The sequence below is a fragment of the Lissotriton helveticus genome, chromosome 10, assembly GCF_964261635.1.
Source record: "Lissotriton helveticus chromosome 10, aLisHel1.1, whole genome shotgun sequence".
Classification (NCBI taxonomy): Eukaryota; Metazoa; Chordata; class Amphibia; order Caudata; family Salamandridae; genus Lissotriton; species Lissotriton helveticus.
The window spans coordinates 978,939,569-978,962,528 of NC_136071.1; the positions used below are offsets into that span (position 1 = coordinate 978,939,569).

Below are 22,960 nucleotides of genomic sequence, written 5' to 3' on the forward strand. Positions count from 1 at the left end.
GAACAGTTTCTTCCCAAACTGGTCAAGCTTTTTGGATTCCCGATCTGGAGGAGCAGACAGGAATGCGGTCTGGGACGTAGAGGCCTGGATCACCAGTCTCTCGGGGTGGGGTGTACGGACAGAAAGCAGGGGTCGCCCGGAGCCGGGCGGGGGCTTCGGGCCACGTTCCGATCCACAGGGGGGACTGTGGAGGGCTTGGACCAAGTGCCCATCAGAACATCTGTGAGGGCCTCATTGAACGGCAGCAGAGCTTACTGGCGGTTGAAGCACCTCGGTGAGGAGATTAGTCCTCACGGCCGCCATATGTAGCACCCTCCTCCGTAGCCACGGAGGGAGGAGAGATGAAGCTAGTGTCAGGCGAAGTGTCAAGACCACTGGCACCCCCCAGCTCGTCTGCCTAGTCCTGACTCAACTGGCACTGTTGTGCCAGAGGGTCCTCAGACCCCTTCCAGTCCTCCCCTTCATCCGTGTCCTGATGAACAGGCAGGAATGACGGAGCGGGTCATAGATGAATTGTTCACCCGGACCTGGAACGGGGCTGATACCGGGGTCGTCGTTGTCCAAAGACGGCGCCGGGAGTGACACCATAGGGGTCAGCGCCAGCGGAGAAGTCGTGAGGTCAACTGCCGTCGACCAGGATCCAGGTTTGGTTCCTACGGGGCCTGCGGCGTTGGGACCGAAGTCGACGACAGCGCTGGGGCAGAAGCCGCCGGCTCGCTAGGACCCCCAGTCGGGACTGCGGGGCCCGAAGGTGCGCCGGCAGGCCTCAACGGAGTGAAGGGAGTCCTCATGGCCACGAGGAAATCACGAATCTTCTCTGGCGTCGCATGCAGCCTAGGGACCGAAGGGTATGGGACCGGCTGCGGCAGAGATGCGCGGGTGGTGCCACCCGAACCCTCGGTCGGGCTGCGCGACCAGCGAGGGGAGTCAGAAGAGCGATGCTGCCTCTTCGACTTCGAGTGCCTCAACTTACCTGAATGCGAGGACTTGGAGCCGGACGAACGGTGAGGACTCCTGCTCCGCGACCGGCCCCTCGACTTCCTCCTCGACTCGAACCTCGAGAGGCGCGGAGCCGACTGCCGGAGCTCGAGGAGCAAGTCCCGGCAGTCGGGGCACGACTTGTCGTCGTGATCGGCCCTTAGACAGTAGAGACACCGGCGATGGGGGTCGGTAACCGACATCAGTCGGTGACAGGCGTCACACTGCTTGAAACCGGGCATCCCTACCGGCACCAGGAGCTGAATCGATCCGAAAGGAGATAGTCAAAAAGACCAAAAAGTCAGTGAAAAAGTGACAAAGGGTACTAGCTCTTCCCGGATCTGCGCTTGCTGGCGCGGAAAAAAGAAGAACTGAAGTCAGCGCTCGAGGGGGGCGTCTACGTACCCGACAACGTCATCCCGGAGATCACGACACCAAAGACGGACGCAGAGCCGCAGACGACGCCTACCGAAGCGCAGGGGTACTGCTGACGAAAACTTTCCGGATCCAGTCTAACGCCTGGGGATATTCTAAGGTAAATAATATAACACTAACGTGTTTCTTTCAGATGTTCAAAACCAGAAAAGGAGGGAGAGCAGAAAGGCGGAGGGAGAGCAGAAAGGCGTAGGCAAATATCCCTAACCAATTCCTCCATAGAGTATTGCCCTTGGAAAGTAGGTGTGGGAACCTGGAGGCAAAGCCTGGGCAGTTTGTGTTGTCCGCAGTAGCGAACAGATCTAATTGTGGAAACACCCACTTGTGGAAGTAAGGGAGGAGGACTTTGGGGTGGGGCTCCCACTCGTGGCAACAGTGTCTACAGACTCTAGGGCACACCTAATGGAATGTTAAAAATGAGCTTTCCCTTAGCTACAAGCTCCTGCTCTCTTTTTATGGTTCTCTGGGAGGTGTTGAAGGAGTTCCTCCATTTCGTCCCAGTGGGCATGATTGTATCTGCCTAATAACCCAATGGTATTAGCAATATGCCAGGCATTGGCGGACTGCGCTGCTACTCTTTTGCCAGATGCAAAAAGAACAACTGATGGACGGAATGCTGAACAATGTCAAACATTCAACCCCCAGTACAAAGATCTGGGCCTAATAAATCCATCGATTTTTTGCTCATGATCCCATTCCAGTTTGGACCATATGGAAATCAGTACGCTGGCCCGGTGGAAAATTCGGCATCTCGATTTCTAACTCGGAGACCTCGACTGAATTACTTATCGACCCGAAGCATGATAAATATTAGTAGCATGTCTGAGAATCCCTTTGAGCATGGGGCGATATTGGCAGGATTGTTGTGTAGATGAGAGGGTTTCTATGAGGAACTCATCCACCTCTTGTTGTACATGTAGCTTCATGTTGTGGAAGGTGTCTGCTCTAAGCAAGACCTCATGATAGTAAGGCACATCATCTAGGCATGAGGAGAACTGGGTTAAGTCTTCTCGGGTTCTATGTCATAATCACCCCAGGGATCTGGACCCTGTGAGTCATGAGGTGGGTCATAAGGGAGCCTTGGACTGCCCTGACCCCCCGCCTCACCCCCAGAGTGTGAAGAACCCAGAGGTGAAAGTTGTAGAGATTCCACAGATAGCAAAGGGGAAGCAGGGGAAGGTGGAGAAGGGAGTGGGGGATGAGCAGGGGTCAAAGGAGAGGTGGCCCAGTCGCGTTGTTTAGGCTTTTTGGGAGTTGTGGGCACCGGAGTGTTGATAGTCTCCTCAAAAGTACATTTCCTCTTGTCAGCAACCGAGTCCCTCGGCACCTGTGGAGGCTTTGCTAGGATACGACCAGAGTCCAGCTGGAAGTGGAAGCACTGCTTCACAAGATGTTCTTGCAGCCGTTTGAGGATTGGTTATCCGAAGTCATGAGAGGTGGCAGTAGAAGGCAGCCTAGATGGAGCCAAAGAAGGTCGATGTCCAGGCGGCGCCAAGCTTGGTCTCCTCTCCGCAATTTTCAGATTAATGTGTCTCGGCTCAGATTGCTTCGGGTCATTTAATATTGACTCTAAAGCTTTGGATACACCCTTTGCGAGTCCAAGAGTAGTCAAGACTGCTTCTTCGGGTCTGGCGCCGAAGCAGTGGTGGTAGTAGACACTCAAGGATTCAAAGTGGACTTTGGCGCTGAATGCGAAAAAGGTGCCGGGTTGAGCTCAGAATGGTGGGTGTCTGTTGACCATGGCCGGAAGGCAGTGGTGCACCAGAGGCCTCAGAGGCAGCACGTGAACTCAAGGCTGGTGCCTCCATGCGGTAAAAAGATGGGATGGCAATACTCACTGTGGTCTTTGGCTGACAATGGGTGGGTGCAAGCTTTTCTGTCTCCACATCTGTCTCGGAAGAGACACTTTCTGGTGAGAAGACTGTTCCAACTTTGGTGCCTAGGGTTTCAATTTGCTCGTCATCAGACTCTTCTAGCTCGCCAAAGAGGTCTTCGGTGTCTTCTTCCTCCCTTTTGTTCATCATGGAGGCCAAAGCGATTCAAGGAGTGCGCCTGTTCCGAAGGGTTTTCTTGTTCAGGAATGAGATACACACCGAACAGGAGTCTTCACGATAATCGGAAGATACACACTGCAGACTTTGTGGATGTCAGTCCTTGGGTACTCAGTGTGGCAAGTAGGGCAAAACCGGAAAGGAGTCTGGTCCACCACGGGGACATTCTAAACCCGGAAGAGGGAAGTTCAGAGATGGAAGCCAGACACGGAGTCAAAAGGTAGAAGACTGTGTAGACTGACAAGAAAGCAAGATTGTTTAGAGAACAGCCATCAAGGAATATACCCAAAGGTCCAGCAAGAACACCACATAGCGTTAACCCAGATCTCTCATCGACACATCTGAACCGGATGGTGGGGAAAAAACAATCTAACAATGGTGTTAATGCCCAACCTTAATACCACTATTAGGTGGAGTCACTCAGTACAATGTCTCAAAAACTGATTTTGATGAAAAACAAGTTGTACACGTCTGACCCTAAAACTAGATTACGGAAACATGCACAGCATGTGTATCAACAGCTACACATGCCACAAACATGACCAAACCTCCCCACTAGAATTCCCCTTTACCGCCACAGATCTGTCTAACACACCTAGACTCCCTCCCCCGTCTCCGGATCCACACACTCAACTTCTGCCCGTCTCCCACCACCCAGACGTGTTGGCACGATTGGACGATATCTCCAACCTACTGCACCTTCTCTCCAAAGAATTTGATCGTCCTGAAAGCCCTCTCACTTGAATATCTCCCCTTGTTAAGCACCCTCCGCTCTCATCCAAACTGGCCCATTACCACCGCCAGTGTCACAGATAAAGCTACCCATGATCATCCCTCTTCCCCTACTATCGTCCCTCTTCATAACATAGCTTCTCCCCTTAGATGCGCATTGACAGGGCCTGCGTCCATTGAAACTAATAGCCTCCTCAAGCCATATTCCTCAAACACTGACTCCAACTCAAGTATAAAGGGAATAATTCAAACAATTCACTCTAACCCGATCAGAGAACCCCACCATAACCACAGAGGCATAAATAATAACAACCTCAAGAGAGTGAAAATCATTCAGCCTCCTCCCCCCCCATACTCCGACTACACTCAAATGCATACTACTTAACTGCAGATCTGCCAACAAACATGCATCTGAGATCTTCGACCTCATACATCAGAATGAGATAGACATCATTATCCTCACAGAAACTTGGCTCAACCCCTCGTCCACTCCGATGCTAGACCTCTTGGTGCCCCCCTCCCATGACATAATTCGTCTGGACAGAGTTACGAAAATAGGAGGTGGTCTAGCCTGTATACATAGAAGGACACTTGCGATCTCCCTCTCAGAATCCTCTTCCCCATCAATCTGCGAATACCTTTGCCTCAACATCTCTAGTAACAAGCTACTGGTCTGCAAACTGCATACATTCTATCACCCCCCCTGGCGACAACCTACCATTCATTGAACAACTAATGGAAATCATAGCTAACAATGTGGATTCAATGCAGCCACAAATCTACTTGGGAGACTTTAACCTTCATTGGTCAAATCCTAACGACCAAGCTGTAGCATGCTTCAACTCCTTCCTGAAGGATCACGATTTGGTTCAACATTGCGACCAACCTACCCATAATAAGGGAGAAATTCTAGACCTCATCATTTCCAAAGGTCAGTCTATAACTTTGAACTCCATCATACCTTGCGATTGGTCTGACCATCCCGTCATTTCCTACCATATCAACTTGGAGGTATCTCAGATTAAAACTCAAATTCTTAAACCAATGATCTGGAGAAGAGACCTCAGAGACATCAACACAGCTGACCTAGTAACCCGCTGTAAGCGGGACCTCTCTCTCCAAAGAGACTTAGCCGAAGTACAGGCACTTACAGATTTCTACAACTCGTCTATCTCCAACATCATGGACGATATTGCGCCACTCCAGCAAAAAAATGCACCCTTAAAAATATCTAAGCCTTGGTTCAACAGCAACCTAAATGCGGAGCGTCGCAATCTTAAGGCCTTAGAGCCCTCCTGGAGATCCTCTCCTTCAACGGTCCATCAAAAAAACCTTAGATCAGCTAGAAGCTCTTATAACAAACAAATCAAGACAGCCAAGGCAGAATATTTCAGATCCCAAATGAACCAAGCGGCCAAAAAATTGTTTGTACTGGTTAAACAACAATCTGTCATAGCCCCCAACCGATCAGATCCTGATGTCAATCCTCCCTCATGTTTTGACTTGGCTGACTTTTTTAATGAGAAATCCAGACTTATTAACATTGATCTAGAAACCAGGAGGTCTCTTTTAACATCCATAGGACCTGCACCCTCCCATGCCAAACCAGATAAGGCTGCTCCTCTTAGCAGAGGTATCAAGCACAACGCTTCCTGGGACACCTTCACCATCCTGAACAAAAAAGAAATCAATAAGGTCCTTCGGAGTATCAACCCATCTAATCACTTCAATGACCCTTTACCTCCCACCATCTTCAAAGCAATTAAAGATTCTATATCCCCCATCTGGACAAAGATCGTCAATGCCTCTTTTTCACAGGGAACGATCCCAGATTGTCTAAAAGAGGCCCAGGTAACACCTATTCTAAAAAAAACTACAGCAGACAGTACAGATCTTAACAACTTCGGCCCCATCTCCAGCATCCCCACTCTAGCCAAACTCTTGGAAAAATGCGTCCAATCTCAATTATGCGCACACATCGAAAACTTCAATCTCCTGGACCAACACCAATCGGGCTTTCGTAGTGGGCACACCACTGAATCGGCTCTCACTCATGTCATGGATGAAATCCTAATAATGCTTGACAAAAATGAATCTTGTCTCCTTAACCTACTCGACCTCTCCTCTGCCTTTGACACTGTCAATCACGACAACCTCCTAGAAATTCTGGAGCAAAGGATGGGCCTCTCTGGGCAGGTGCTGCAATGGTTTTCGTCTTTCCTCCAGCAGAGATCCCAAAGAGTTAAGGCAAACCACTCTCTCTCCCACCCATCCCCAGTCACCATGGGGGTTCCACAAGGATCCTCCTTATCGCCCATTCTCTTTGATGTACTAAAATCCTTGGACATTCGATTACATATGTATGCAGACGACACCCAACTCTACCTGAAAATCTCCACCCCTGACAGCATCACTTCACTCAATTCCACACTATTGACTACTCAACTTTGGCTAACTAAGAACCACCTCCTGCTAAACGCCACCAAAACAGAATTCCTCCTCATCTCTCCCCTGAAACACACTCATAACATTGACCTCTGGATGAACCAACTTACAGCCTTCAACTGCTCCCCCCGCATCATTGACTCAGCCAAATCGCTAGGAATCACATTGGACAAACACATGAATATGAAGACCCACATCAGCAACATAAGCAAGGGAGCTAACCACCTTCTGAGAACTCTCAGGAACCTCAAACTTTTCTTACCTCAAGCCGACTTCAAGCAGGTGGTCCAAGCGCTGGTACTACCGAGGCTTGACTATGGCAGTGCTACGTTATGCGGCCTCCCCAAATACACTTTGGCTCCGCTAAAGGCTTCATTGAACGCTGCGGCCAAACTGATTACGGGCATGGTCAGCTCTTAGCACATCGGACACACTCCAAGAGTGGATGTCACCCCTGTATTTTTCTATTGCATTTGCTCCCCATGCCTTTATGCCCCCAATGACTATATTGGTCCTTTCCTGTGCACTATTTTGGGATTTTCTATGTATATTCCCTATTTGTTCGTACTGATGTTACCTCATTCCCTTGTGAAGCGCTCTGATATCCTTTGGGATCAAGTTTGCGCTATATAAAACGTTATAAATAAATAATTTCCTGACAGTCATTTTGATCTTAAATATTTAGCCACCTTGATCATTTTACTATTATCACTGTGAGACAGTGTGGACACACTGCATTTGCCAACTCAAATGACACTATTAGGTAACAGTCGGACGATTAATTATGAAGCAGTAGTGCCCTCAAACCTAGTGGCAGATCAGGTTTCAAACGAAAGCTTGCATTCTCTCCTAAAACTTTCTATCATAACTTGTGAGAATGGCTTAGGAGATCACCATCCGAAGTGCTAAAGAAGACTGTGGCAGAGACGCTCTGCCGCATAATATGCAGGGTTCTTCCTTCTTCATCCTGGATAGGTGCAGGAAGCACAACTGAGATACCACCTTTGGATGTCTTCTTAAATAAAGGGTTGCTAACTCAAATACTCAGTATTTCATGTCCTGCAAGGGTCACTTTCTAGTGAAATAGCCGAAGCAAAAAAAAAACAAGCAGTTTGAGAAGAAGATCCAAATGTTGAAGGAACAGGTAAATCAGAAGGAAGCAGACAGTACACTTTATTTCAATCACTATATATCAAAAAAGTAAAACATAGAACAAAACATTTACACACGCAAATAACATAGGACATTTAAAATGCTCATTTGTTGGTCCATTACAATAGCAACACAATGAAAAGATGAAAACTTCATTTAAAAAGACCACAGAAATTCACCATAAAAAGGCCTTTCTTTGAAAAACAAAGAATAAAATACAATGAATATCTTGTATAAATGTTAAAAGACATAGGTCTGCAGATACTCGTCCAAGTGGCACGATACAGAATTAAGGGACCCTTCAATGAGTGGCAGCCCGTAAACTACCAAGCGAACACTTAGAACCCACATTGCCATTAGGAAATTGGCTATACAGAATACAACAAGAGTACGCCTCCTTGTAAATTCTTAATCCCAGATTTCTGTAAAGTGGAACTATCCATTTAGTTCGAGACTGACTATACAAAGGACAAAAAAATAGAACATGCTCAAGTGACTCTGGTCCGCCTTGGCAACAAGTGCCATTTTCAACCACCATGTCCACTACTTCACACCATTTCCTTTTAAAAGTGTTAACACGTAGGCACCGATACAGGAACTGTAAGTATAGCTTCCTTGCAAATGGAGGGACAATTTAATTTATAGTGGTCTCATATAACGGGGTTGGTTTAAAATCAAAAAGAACAGCAGAGAGCGAGCCTTTACAATTTAGTATGTTGTCAGTCTCAGCAATACCCCAGTAAACAGCTTTGAGACTAGTTTTATGGGTCTGACACAGGGTTTCTGGTTGGCCCCAATAAATCAGAAGGATGATCACTAAGAATATTGAGATAACTAAAAAGGATCAGGACACATTTCAGGAACTAGAATCTTCAGATATGAAGTAAATGCCTGCAAAATCTTGGACAAAAACATTTAGCAAGGGAGCAATGACCCCGATCAAAAAATGAATTTCAAATGTGTAGCAATGGAGTGAACAACAGATTACCCCTCTCAAAGCCTTCACTTCCTTCCTTTGTTGAAACCATTTTCTAGGAGTCTGTGCACTTTTACTGCTGCTAACCAGTGCTAAAGTGCTTGTGCTCGCTCCCTAACACCTGGTAAAATTGGACTGGATGATTGGTACACTGAATTTACTTGTAAGTCCCTAGACGGAACAACGCATTCCGCTGTAACGGAAATGCCTTTACCAAGCATGCGGTACAACGCAAATGCCTTTACAATGCATAACCTTTAGTACACATTTTGTTTTACAACAAATATGCCTTTACCATTTATGCCTTTACAACGAATTTCGTTGTCAAGGCATGCAGGTTAAAGGCATATGCATGGTAAAGGTTTTCCCTCACCCCTGCTCTTTGCTCTTAAACCGGTCCCCTCCCCCCAGCCCTTCTTAAAATTACCCATCCCCTGAGCCCTAAAATCGGTCCCCTGCGCAACTCCCCCCCTGGCCACCAGCACTTTTAAAAATCTCACGGACCCTGCCCTAAACCCATACCCTGGCACAACCTTCGCCCTTCCTAAAAAAAATGTTTTCAAAATAAATCCCACTACCAGTCTAAAGCCCTAAAAATGCCCCCCACCATCCCAGGCCAAATCCCTCTTACCTCACTACGACAACGGGGCAGCTCTTCTCAGGCATGGCGCAGGTGGGGAAGAGGGAGGGTCTCTCAGTTTCCTCTAATGAGCATTTACCATGCTTTACCACCAGTACCAGACATATGTCCTTACCATTCATACCTTTACAATGTTAATTAGTTGTAAAGGAATGTGCGGCAAAGGCATATGCGTTGTAAAAAAAATGTGTGGTAAAGGCTATGCCTGGTAAAAGAGCATGTGTTGTAGTGCCCCAAAAGGTTCATAGGGCAGGGTTCATGTTCCAGCAGTGGAACCCCCTAAAGTGGAATTTCACTGTTTTATGACCTTTCTCTCCTAAGGACTAACACTGGGTTACTGTATAACATTTACTAAGTGATAACTTTAGACTGGGAGCAGGTAGAGAAATGGTGTTTACACTCAAGTGATTTGCAATTATTGTAATTTAAAATCCTCTTTAATGGTTGGATTTTAAGTCACAATTCAGGAAATGCCACTTTTAGAAAATTGCCATGTTATTGCCCTAACCATTTGTTCCTTCTGCGTGTATCCTGGGTCAGATGAATCTGAAAGGCTCTGCTGTTGAGGTTTTTGCATTCTTCCCAGACTGTGAAACAAAAGGAGCTTAGATGTGGACAGATAGCTGGGGGAGAACTGTGCCCTGCCCCATTTACACTTCAAAGGGCTTCCCTGCAGGACATACAAAGGACTCTAATACTAGCTTATTTCCACCCCAGACAGTTTGGAGCCCGGACAGGGGAAGGGAAGAACCTTTGAGAACTAGATATGGAGGTAGGACAGGGAGTCAATACCACACACAAAATTTGGACCAGGTATAAAGACCTCCTGAACCACTTTTCAGTACACTCCAGCCCGTGTAGACATTACAGCGGAAGGACTGCCTTGCCCTCCAGAGGGCTGCCCTGCTGCTTGGGGCCTGCCTTTCGGTAGAGAAGTAAGAATGGACATGCTCTCATCGTTCCAGGCTAACCTGAGTGACTCCAAGGGTCAGTCGGCTGACCTTGTGTTTTGAGCTACAGGGACACAAAAAGCTCCAGTGGCCTTCCTGTAACTGCCCGGCTGACCTGCTGCGCCTGAACATGCTGGGACTGTCTAAGCCCCGCTGGCCTCTGCTAGAGTGAGTCCCAAGAGGTGCCTCCCTAGGTCCTGGACACTTGGTTGGCATCAGCGTGCACTCCTCTTCAAGGAAAGGAGAAATCCTGAAGTTCTAGGCTCTTCGTGATGCGAACATGCCTGCTCTTGACAAGAAACTTTTGTCTGTGACAACTGCAAACATAAAGCTCTGGTGAACCAGACTCTTTGCACTACAGGGACGACTGGCAAAGCGAGATCTGCACTTCACGCAACAGCAACAGCCCGCAGTGATCACCAATGCGAAGATACAGCAATGACCATCCACAATGTCGGACTGTTTCTCTGCGCCATGGTGATGATTGCCAATTCTGTCTGGCTTGCTCTTTACACTACAGCTATGACCACTAACAACGCTCTCCATATTCCCAGAGGCCTCCTCCACCATTAACGGAAATCTTCACCGGACTTTGAGTAGGAACCTTTTCAGCGGTGCTAAGCTAATCCACTTATCAATCCAGTGACCTAATCCACTTAGCATTCCAGTGCTCCATCGTGGTCGCCCTAAACTTTTTGTCATTTTGGTCTCAGTTTAATTATGAAAGCTTACTTTTTCTAAATTGGCTTGGGATTTTTATTGTGTAGTATCTTCACTTTAGTACTATTTGTGTGCTGCATAAATATTTTACACTTTGCCTCCAAGATAAGCCTGACTGCTTTTGTGCCAAGCTACCAGAGGGTTAAGCATAGGTTAATTTAGTGAGTTTTTTTATTCACCCTGACAAGGATTGTGGCTGCTGCATGAACCCAAGTTCCTACACTCTCCCTTTTATAGGATGCAATCAGGATGTGCAATTCAATGAAGAGGAAGTGAGGAAGAAGAGTGTGGTAAAGAAAGTTTGGTGGCACCTTGCGTGTGGCATTCTTCTTGTGAGGCAACTTTATCTCTATCATCTTAAATGGCCTCAACAGATCACTGGAGAAAATGAACACACCAGTTTGGCAGAGGAGAAAGTAACTGTAACGGCCACCTGTCTCTTTTTAACGTGCAGAGCTATATGGTACAGTCATATGCAATCTGGTGCCCACAATTAAAGCTGCACCAAAGCAAGCAGCTCAACAAGAGGGAAACATGCCCGAAGAAGGCACCTTCAGCATTGCAGCAGGACACAATGAATAACTATCCTCGGAGCACAACCTCAACTAGGAAATGCACTGATCTGGGAAAACAGAAAGCCCATCTGCTGCTGCTGTTTGCCCAGCCCTACGGTGGGGTCACGATTGTCCTGAGGATGAACGGCGGGACCAGGGGAACCTGGGGAGTGCAGCACTACAATCCCCAGCAACGTTCGCGGCACCAGGTGCAAGCCGCCAACATCATCGCCGTGCCTAGAGGCGCATATTTAATCCCCCTAGGGAGCCCGCATCGCGGGACGCGTGCCGGCAGCGCCTGGGACAAGGGCAGGCCCGTCCTGCGACCGTCGTAGCCCGAAGGAGACTGGGCTCGGCCATATCTCTTGGTCCCGCTGTCTGGGATACGAGGAAGACTCAAAATATTCCTGTAAGCACCAAGAACTTAGATATTTGACTCTTATGATTGAGGACGTATATGTGATTTTAAATCCAGCTTATAACAGTCTATAGTGGAAGGGTATTAAGGGGAGAGACAGTGAATATCGTGTGATTAGGATGCAGGTATTCAGTAGTTACTATCTCTTAAATCGGATCCTTTGGTCATAGGTAAAAGGGAATTACGAAGTCTGAACCATGCGCACACAGGTAGTAAACTTAAAGGTGATAATATGTCTTTGCTGAATTACTTAACGGGGCGGTTGGAGCTCTAGAAAAATGAATATCCACCATAGAGGAGTCCTTAAGTAAGGATTCACAGGGCTCCACTTTAAGTGGCAAATATACTGATGTACAATACATTGAGACTGCGGCCAGCATCGCTGCTGATATACATAAGGAGCCTTCAAATGGTTGCATCCAGGCCAATAGAGACGAGATATCGAATAGCGATCTAGAGCCGGAGGTGCCCCCACCTCCAAAAAGAACCTGTAATTCTAAAACGATTGAAATATCGGATAACCCACTGCCCTCTATACAGCAGAGGCATCCACTGCAAACAAGCCCAAAGTTAACAAACAGCAGGGGAAAGGCAACCAGTTACATTATAAAGGCAAAGCTAAAGATGTAGACATTAAAAAAAATAATAATGGCAATGTAGCCCCCACTAAGGATATTTTAGGGCTAGTAGACCTAACCAGATACCGCCTGGTAGACCTATAAGTAGTGGTAATCAGATGGCTGAGAGGCACAGTAATTGTAGCATGACAGGACCTAAGTCCCAAACTGAAACACAGAGCGTTAGATCTCTATCCAGGGAGATGGAGAAAGGATCTCTAGTAGTACAGCATAGTATGGCGGCCCCTTGCCTATAGACTTACGGCCAGGTACAGGATCTCATAGCCCTAACTTACATGGTTGCCCATCTAAATCACAGAATCTGCATTTACCCCCTGCGACTACCCCTTATACAATCATATTGGCTAATGTCCCTCCAGTACCCAAGGAAGTTAATGAAACATGGATTACCTTGAGGAATAGTGATATACATTGTCTGGGACAAAGAGTAGGCCTCACTAGAGAGATGTTCTCTGCTTTTAAGATAGTAAGACTGGTCCCGTGGGTAGGCCCACAAAGGAAAGATTTTGGGGGGAATGTGTAGTTTTGTCCCTGGGGAATCCCACATTGGTGCTAGAAATAATTTACAGAATTAATGGTAATACCAATACGATGGAAGGTATGCATGCCCTCCCCCAGGGATACTTATATCCGCCCAAAGACTTTAATAGACCTTCATTTCCGCACCGTCACTCACAGCCCATCCTCTCTACAAATTTTAACCTAGACGTATCCAATAGATTCGGGCCCTTTCAATCCTTAAGATGAAAATTACTGACTACCTGATAGTAGCTGTCATCATTTTTCTGGCGTTGATAAATCGACCTCCCAATCTAGTAGGGAGAGTACTTACATATGCCGAGTCGGGGATTCTAATACAGTCCCTGACAAAAATGGTATAGAAAGTATAGAAGCTGAGCCAAGGAAGAGGGTCATGGGCCAGGTACCCGAACGCCAGAATAACGATATGGTCAGTGAAAGTGTAGTTATGGGCATCAGATTGCTCTATTGGAATGAAGCTGGCCTGCAAATCAAGGCGAATAACCCAATTTGGTTGGATTTTGTCCACAGATTTGATATTTTATTTTTTCAGGAGACATGGTTGATGGACGAGGTAAATATTGATGGGTATAAGACCTACCACGTGCCATCAATAAGATCTATCCATGGGAGAAATAAAGGAGGTATATGTGTTTATATCTCTAATTTGCTGGGGGTTTTGAGAATAGAAACAAACATATCAACCCCTTTTTACCAAATTGTTATTGTTTATGTGAATTGTAATTTAGCTGTTCATGTCGTCAATTTTTATAACAATATTGAGAGGGGTCAACTGGCGGAGGTTTTAAAAACACTTAGCGAGGAATTAAACAAGATAAGAGCACAAAAAGACTGACGTGATTATAATTTGGGGAGGTGATTTTAATTTAAATATATGCACAATGGCAGGAACAGGGCAGTGTGGAGTAGTAAATAAAGGGAATGAACCTATGTCTCATTTTACACATACTGATAGGGGAGATAAGTTCAATGATCTAATGGCCACACATAATCTGGGTTTTGCAAACATGCGGTGTTCCCCTCCTGTGGATTTTGATCATACATTTATGGGCAGAAGCTGTAAATCCACAATTGATTTTATAGTTATTCCAACCCGCTATGCCACTTGGTTTCGAAATTTTGAACTCCACACCAATGTCCTGAGTGACCATTTGCCCCTTAGTATTGAGCTAACCATCCCCAAGCGGGGGTCTTACTTCAATAGCCTAAATAAAAACACAATTTCTGAAGACACCTTGAGGGCTTTTGCTGAAATCACTAATGTGGTTCAAGATTTGCTTACAACAAAGATAAAGGGTGGCTCCACTAAAGAAAATGGTTGGTTTGATTCAAACTGTACTAGATCTTACACTAAACTGAAAACTGCACTGCACAGAACTGTAAGAGACCAGAGGGAAATTAGAGAATGTAGGAGGGCATACAACCTTGCCAGAAAGGTACGAATGAAAGAACTAAAAGACCAAGCTTGGGATGCACTGTACGAAGCAGCCCTACGCAGCGCCTGTACCTCATTCTGGCAGGTGGTAAATGCCCCGTTTTTTTCCTGTAGGGATGGAGCAAAGATTGAGGTGGCAATTGATGAGAAATCATGGACTGACTTTTTTGCTAACGTTCTCGGGGGTTGGATGGTAGTTTTTTGGCTCCTGAACCCCCATGCGGGGAGGGCTATGATGACTTCACCCCAATAGATTTATATATAACACATGATGAGGTGAGAGAAGCTATTAATGCAAGCAAAGGAGGCAAGGTACTGGGCCCTGATGGGGTCCCGATGGCTTTATTTAAGTCTAATCCATCTTTATGTTCCCCGCTGTTGACTAGGGTCCTTGATGCTTGATGTACTAGGGGTTTCATCAGGACATGGTTGGTATCTGTGATCATTCCAATCTTTAAAAAGGGTAATCGGAATGATCCTGCCTGCTACCGACCATTATCTCTCCTAGATGCTTTGGCAGGTGGCAGGTATGGTTGTCTTATAGAGACTACAAATATGGGCCGAAGATAACAACATACTGAGCCCCGTACAATACGGTTTTAGAAGGGGGCTTGGGACCAATGAACAGGTTTTAAATTTAAGTTTAGTAATGGGGAAGTACGTACAATCTAAGGCTGAGACACTATATGTAGCTTTCGTAGACCTCTCGGCCGCATTTGATTGCGTCATCCATACTAGACTGTGGCAAATTTTGACGGATTTAAAGGTCGATCCTGTACTGGTACAATTTTTAAGACAATTCTATTCGGAGGCTAGTGCCAAGGTGAGGTTCGGGCGAAAGGGAGAATGCACCGCGCCGCTCCGCGTGGAGAGGGGGGTGAGACAAGGTTGCGTCCTGGCCCCGTTCCTATTCTCCTTATATACCAATGCTCTAGAGGGGGAACTGGTGGCGGGGGCGATAGACCCCCCTCGAATTAACAACAAGCCAATAGTGTCCCTTCTTTACGCGGACGACGCAGTGCTTATGGCTAGAACACAAATCGGCCTTCAGCACGCCCTAGTAATGTACGTCAGCTTCATGGATAGCTGAGGATTAAAATTAAATGGAAAAAAAACTTTTGTAATGTCTTGCGGTAAGGGCAAAAGAAAAGGTAGTAGACTAACGGTTGGTAAAGATAGGATTGATTCAACAAATATGTTCACCTATCTGGGTGTCGTATTTGAGCGTAACTGCTCGTGGGGAGCGGCAATTAAGAGTTGTTGCCCTCTCTTCAGGAGATCAGTCATGGCAGTAATTAATTTTGCAAATAAGCTAGGCATAAGGCCTCCGTAGATCCTCCTGAAAATCTATCAAGCGAAGTGCATTAGCATTGCAATGTTTGGGTCTGGAATTTGGGGCTTTCAGGACGTCTCTCCAATGAAAGTAATAGAAAACATTTTTAAGATTTATTTTAGCGGTCCCACAGAGTACACCGGTTTTTAACTGTCATAGTGAAATGGGGATTCCATATATTTCGGATAAGATCAGCATGCAACCTCTTTTATTATGCCATCGAGTCTGGACATCTACCACCACAGTTTTGAATAGAGATATTATTGGGGATATGATTAAATTGGACCATGTCTCCAGAGTAAGCTGGATGAACTATATCAGGAACATTTTAATAGACATTGATCGTTATGATTTTTATACCTTTCCTGAAACAATGAATTCCATTTCAAGGAAAGATTTTAAACTATTATGTATGACACACAAATTTTTGTTGCCTATTCTTAGAGAAGCCGGCTTTACCCAGGTAAGACCGGCTTTGCTCTTCTTACAATTACTGCCTAATCCCCACATTACTTTCTGCATTGCTAAATTTCTGGTAGCCGCCTCAAGGGCGAAAGCTGTCTGTCAAGATTAGTTACCTATGTCAAACAACTCTTTTTAACTGTCTGTCACAATTTTAAAATTTGTTGTTAATATTCAACATTATGTGTATTATGGAAAAATTTTGTATGAAATGTATTTTATCCTTTTTCTCTTTGTATGGTTTTTAAATAAGCCGAATAAAGATATTTTGACTGACTTTGACTGACTGATGTATGACACACTTAGAGTACTTAAGAGCAGCACAGGAAATGAACAAACTCATGGTGGCCCAGCACCAATTGACTCTAGTAACTTATCGTATACAGCCGTATCTGATTTGGTGCATGGGAGGATTTGACAGATATGTTCTCACAAGGTTTAGGTTCGATTGCTTCCATCACCAGGTCAGTTTTCCAGTTGTTAATGATTGGTCTAGAAATCTATGTCACTGTCCTTGCGATAATATATCAAATCAATCTACTTTACACGTGATAGTTTTCTGTAAAATGTACTGTAACGAAAGAAGTAGATGGAGCCTGCCATTTTTAAAGCATGGAGGATGGAGGCAGTGCCGTACGGCATTTTTGCATTTGCAACTAGTGGAAAATGCATGAATGGATGTATGCCATCATGACGGGTTTTCTGAAAAGCATAATAAGGAAATGAAAGACAATAACTGTGAAATAATGTATATTATCATTTTTTTTAGAAAGATTGTTAATAAAAATATGATGGATATGTTTTAAAATGCAATCGGCCTAGGTAATTCTGTCAAATGAATTTTTAATAATGCTTATTTAAACGGTGACTTTTATGATTTTAACATGCTTTGAAATCGAATAAAGTTAATTCTGGTTCTGACTAATTAATGCCACAGATGAGTGCAAGAACTATCACCCCCTGAACTAGATGTCAACCCTGATTATCAGCTTCCCCGGCAGTGCACGGGAGGCATGCTACAAATGTTTGTTTGCCGTACAGAATTCAGGAAGGAAACACTTGTATTCATCTTGGCTTGTTACAGTACTATGAGAAAGGAAATGTTACTTACTTGCAACAATCGTTCTCCAGCGGCGTGTCCTCCTCTAAAATCGTCGCATAAATGCATTTAAAAAAAACAAAACACATAGCACGAGGATGTTCAAAATTTTTGAATAAGTCAAACAGGATAGTTGACATTGCTCTCACAATCCTTGAATGGAGGGGGCTTTTCACATGATTAATTAATAGAAATATGAACCTCGTCTTCATCTTCTGATCCGGACAGAGACTCTGATGTAGAATGGCAGTCATCAGTATCAAGAGGTTTCTTCCTTTTCCGGCTTGGACTTTTGGCATCCTGTTTGAAATTTACAGAAAACAATAAAAAAAAAGATATATGCTTGAAGTGAACGCAGAGGCTTAGATAGTGAACTTTCTGACACTATTAGGAAAGATAATTATTGTGCACTTTAAAATCAGTTGGTTGCATTACAAATTTAGTACTACTTCATTCACACATTTTCATTCTCACAGCTAAAATCCAGCAGCATTCAAGAGAAGTTTAGAACAAATAGGCATTTTATCCGGCAAAACATGCTGGTCAGACACAAAAGCAAAGCCAATACATCTGTCTTTTTGAACAGTAGTTCAAGTCATTACTAGGTATCGGTCAAGTCCGAAGCAACAGCTGGAAAGCTGCAGAGCTTCAAAACTTTACAAGAAGTCCCTCTGAAATCAGCAACTGCTCAACAAGCCTTTCACAAAGCTTCAATATCTCAGCTCACTACTAGATGTCCCTCTACGGTAAGATATAACTGCTTCAAATGTCCTTCAGAAAGTTGAGGGGTTGTGGTTTTAACATAAAAATGTCAATGTATACTTTTGCTTGTTTTCCGTAGGATAAGTAAATATGGTAATACTGGTATATGATGATGACTCAATACTGCAATGTTCAATCTCTTTAAATAGGACATAAAACTCTGGAGAAAAATACTTCACTAAATTGTTCAATCATGTTTACAATACAAACTGGATCCCCCCCCCCCGCCCACCCACTTACCCCCCCTTCCCCGAAATCATGCAAAGGGAGAATCGTTCATCCCATATACAAAAATGGCAGCCAAACAACACCTTAGAACTGTAGGTTAATCGCACAGATAAATGGCGAAGCTAAATTGTATGCCTCATCTCTACTTGAAGATCTCCAGGCCAGGGCTGACGAGAACAAATGAATTCCAAAGAATCAAACAGGTTTCAAAGCAGGCAAGGGGACAATTAAAAACATATTAGTACTAAGCATATTAACAGAAAAAGCAATACAACAAAAAAGTTGTCTATTTGCCTACTTTGTAGATCTCAAAGCTAGCTTTGATAAAGTGCTTCTCTGACGTCTTTGAACAAAACTGGCAGAATGGGGTCTCCCTGGCAAATTTCTTAATGCAATTATTACCCTGTATTGATGCAATTATATCACCATGTACAGCGAAACATGGGCACAGGTTAAGATCGGAAATGTGAGCCAAGTAACATCCAAACTCCCTACAAGCCATGTACTGAAATAGGGGTGTGTTCTAGCCCCCACCATGTTCAATTTATACCTGGTCGATCTGGACAAACACCTGGCAAAAGTCGAGGGGTTTCACCCAAGATTAGCTACAGAGAAAATCGGGTACCTACAATACGCAGATGACAGTTGACACCCACTGGGCTTCAAAGGAAAATAAACACAGTGGTCAAATATATAGAACACGAGGGCATAGAGATGAATTTAAACAAAACAAAAATAGTCCACCTTGCAGACAAAAGAATTCAAGTAATTTTCTTGGAGAACAAAGGGCAAAAGCATTAAAGTAATAACAGCTTATATATATATCTTGGGATTTATATGGAACGCCAGCACCTAGATTCCCAATATGTCAAGGTGCAGTCTCTGATCTATGCATTCAGGTTGTTACGAAATAAATTTCAATGGCTCTTCACATAACCATCTTTTTTTAATTTCGAAATATTCTTCATTAATTTTACTATATACAACAGACAAAAAAGGCAAAATGAGACTGATTTAAAGAGATCAGAACAAATAAGGAGTCATTATTACAGTAGTGTATTACATAGGATAATCAATAAACTTTAAGCATTAAAATGAACCATGTTTTTTAAAAACAGTTCATAACAAATATTACCAAAGCCTTCCAGAAACAAATAAATAAATAACTATTAAGTAGAGCATAAAACCCCAGGTAGAAAAAATGGAAGACCAAAAAAGCAGTTTGGGAGAAGCCAAAAGCTGTAAGTATAGGTAAGTGGGTCTCATCTGGTTTAAACCAAATGCAAACAATATAGTCCATCGATATTTATGTCGGAGGGTGGAGAACGTTGGACATAAAAGTACTACGTGCATGGAGGGACAGATGGAAATCGTGTCACAGTTGCAGGGGATTGAGAAAATCAAACCCACTTTACGAATAACAGTTGATGGATAATATTCAGTCTTAGAAATGTTAAGAGAAGCCCGTGATGATTAGACATATCCAAGAACAGGAACCGCTCCATGCTCGGAACAGATTTAACCATGATAATACCACGTGATGACATTTCGTTAAGGTGGAATTCTACCTTTCTGTAATCACCCACTGGACAAAGGCTGTTTGAAACAAATTAGGTCCTTGTTTGTGATACCCACAGGATTATGAAAGAGGCCTAGGAGGCCCAATCCCGTGAAAGTTTTCTTTATGTAGGAGACCCATGGGACATGATTAGCTTTCTCTAGGATTTGTCTATTTAGATGCAATACTTCTTTTGACCAGACAGAACACCACAAAATACGTAGACGTGTATGAATGAGATCAGAAATGAAGGCCATCCCCAATTCCTCTCGAATTATCTCAGCAGATGTAACTTGACCTATAGACAAAAGATTCCTCAAAAAGGTATTCCCAACCATTTGAATTTGGTCAATTTTGGAGTACGCCCACATTTCACAGCCAAAGGTTGACATCAGAATACATTTGGCCTTTTATAGAAGTGAAAGGGCTGCTACATTTGCCATTAAAACCATATCTAACTACTTCTGTGAGGTCAGTATGGAGGGCTCTCATGAATCCGAGTGGAGCTGAATCCATCGCATGGTCCTCAACAATGCCAAGAGCTTTTCCCTGTTAATTTTATCAAGGGCCGATCTGCTGTCCATAAAGGTCATATGAATGCCTCCCCCCTTCACCCGGGTGTATTTCTAAATCAAGAGATGTAAATTGGGATTCTTTTTTATTGTACCACTGCCCGATCTGAACCCATAGTGTACTTCAGAAAGAATGGCCCTCTCATTTTCCCATGTGGCGAGTCGCTCCAAAATAACCCTCCCAATAATCTTGACCTCAACGTCGATTAGTGAGATACGCCTGTTACAGGTCGGGTCTGCTCTATTGCCTTTCCTGAATATGGGGACGATAACAGATCGCTTCCAAACGTCAGGCAGAGAGCCTCTAATGGCTACATTGATATGCAGGTGGTAACTGGGACCCACACATCCGGCGGAGAATTCAAAAGTTCACCCGGGCACCCACTGGACCAAGGAGCCTTACCAAAAGCACGCTTGAGAATACCATTTCTCACCTCCTTCCGCTGAACCATAAACCCATCAATCGGGGAAATAGAGGTATATGAGGGCTTTCCAAGTCATAAAGAAGATTAAAATGGTTCTCCCAGGCCTGGCAGGAATAGTGGCCTCCTGTTCCGAAAACATATCGTTCTTGAAGAAGGAATGATTTAAGACACCCCAAAATTTAGTTGTCGTTCACTTGGCTCCACGTCACCATGTGACCCCTACAGTTCTTTCTTCAGCTGCTCTAGAGATTTTAATAGCAGTCCTGTCACATGGAATATGGTTAAGAGTTGCCATAATATTATTAGCCAGTTTATCCAAATGCGATGGGAAGTCCTCTGAAAGCAATAGGGCCAACATGCTAATCAAGTAATTAATTATAGGGGTGAACATTATTTTTATGGTTTCTATGTGTCCTCACCAGGATATGAATTTGCGTTTCCAGCTTTCTACTAAGTGGTCTGTTTTTGAATTGTGAGATTTTCATTTTGTTTTATTGTGTCCATGATATCTGCTCTAAATTCGATGCCTAAATATTTGATGTAACGGGGTTGCCAGATCAAATCTTAGTTTTCTAGTAGGCATTTTGTACCCAAAGAATTGAGAGATTTATCTTTTGACATCTTTATGTTTAATTTGCATCCAGAAACTTTTGAGTACTTTTAAATTGTTTATGTGAGCCCCTGTATTCAGTATTTCAGTCTATCCGTGACAGTTAAAATGTCATCTGCATGAGCAGACAATTTTACTATCTTCCCGTGGAAGCAGATTCCTGTAATGTTAGGGTCGTATTAATATCTAGAATGAGGGGTTTGAAAGTTAGCAGAAAGAGGGATGGAGAATGGGGACAGCCTTGCCTGGTGCCTTTCCCCAGTTTGAATGGTTGTGATAGGGAGCTGCTTGTTCAGATATGAGCGCTTGGGTTACTGTAAAGGACCATGACCATTTTTTTTTATCCATTGCCTAAATTGAAGGTTCTAAGCGATTCTTCAAAAAAGGTCGAAGAAACTCTTTTGAATGTTTTCTCAGCGTCAAGTGCTATCGCCACAGAAGTTGACGTGGATGTATCTGCTCTTTCTAGAATGTGACATAGGAGACGTGTATTATCATTGGACATATGGTTCTGTTGAAGCCCAACTTGTGTTTTGCTTATCAAGCTCGGTAGGAATAGGGTTAGACGCTTGGCTAAAACTTTCGCATATAGTTTGCATTCCAGATTTATTAATAAGGCCTATAGTTTGTGGGAATCAGCAGGTCTTTAATGGCGGATATCTTCTTTTGATTCGGTTTATGCTCAAGATATGAGCCCAACATTTTGCCAACGTTGTTGGCTTCAAAGAGCTTGAGGCCTTTAAATCGGTTTATTCAAACTCTCGTTTTTTCACTCAAAATATTACTATATTCATATTTCTTTCCCATGAGGACGAAGAGGGTGCTTTTATCTAAATTTTGGACGAGAGATAATTCCAGTTGTTTGATTTCGTTTTCGAGTTTCAGTAGTAGAGCATTATTAGTTTTGCTAATTTTCACCTGCATGTCAATTAGATCAACTCTCAAAGTTGCTTTGAGTGCATCACAGAGTGTTTGAATGTTTATGTCCGATGAAGTGTTTTCTGTGATGTAGTTTGCGATAGTGTCTCCGATTTTGTTTAGGTTACCTGGATTGACAAGAAAGTTATTATTAAAGCACATAATTTGGTACTGGGTTTAAGATTGGCTTCAGCAAGGAAAGTCCTTATGCAGGAATGGTCTGAGCGTAATATTGGGGACATGGTAATATGGTCTATTAAGTATAAATAGGATCCAGAGATGAGAATGTAGTCAATTCTTGTATTGGAGTTGTGGTGTGCTGAGCAAAA

The 22,960-nt window shown here is 44.1% G+C and overlaps 1 protein-coding gene across 3 annotated transcripts in view; it reads right to left on the minus strand.

Moving 5' to 3' along the window:
• Nucleotides 1–22,960, minus strand: part of FAM133B (family with sequence similarity 133 member B) — a 160,899-nt gene that overhangs the window by 43,284 nt on the left and 94,655 nt on the right. For all 3 annotated transcript variants that reach the window (XM_078663653.1, XM_078663655.1, XM_078663654.1), the window contains one exon: nt 17,760–17,858. In XM_078663653.1, the coding sequence (XP_078519779.1) occupies nt 17,760–17,858 (99 nt within the window). The remainder of the gene's footprint in view (nt 1–17,759; nt 17,859–22,960) is intronic.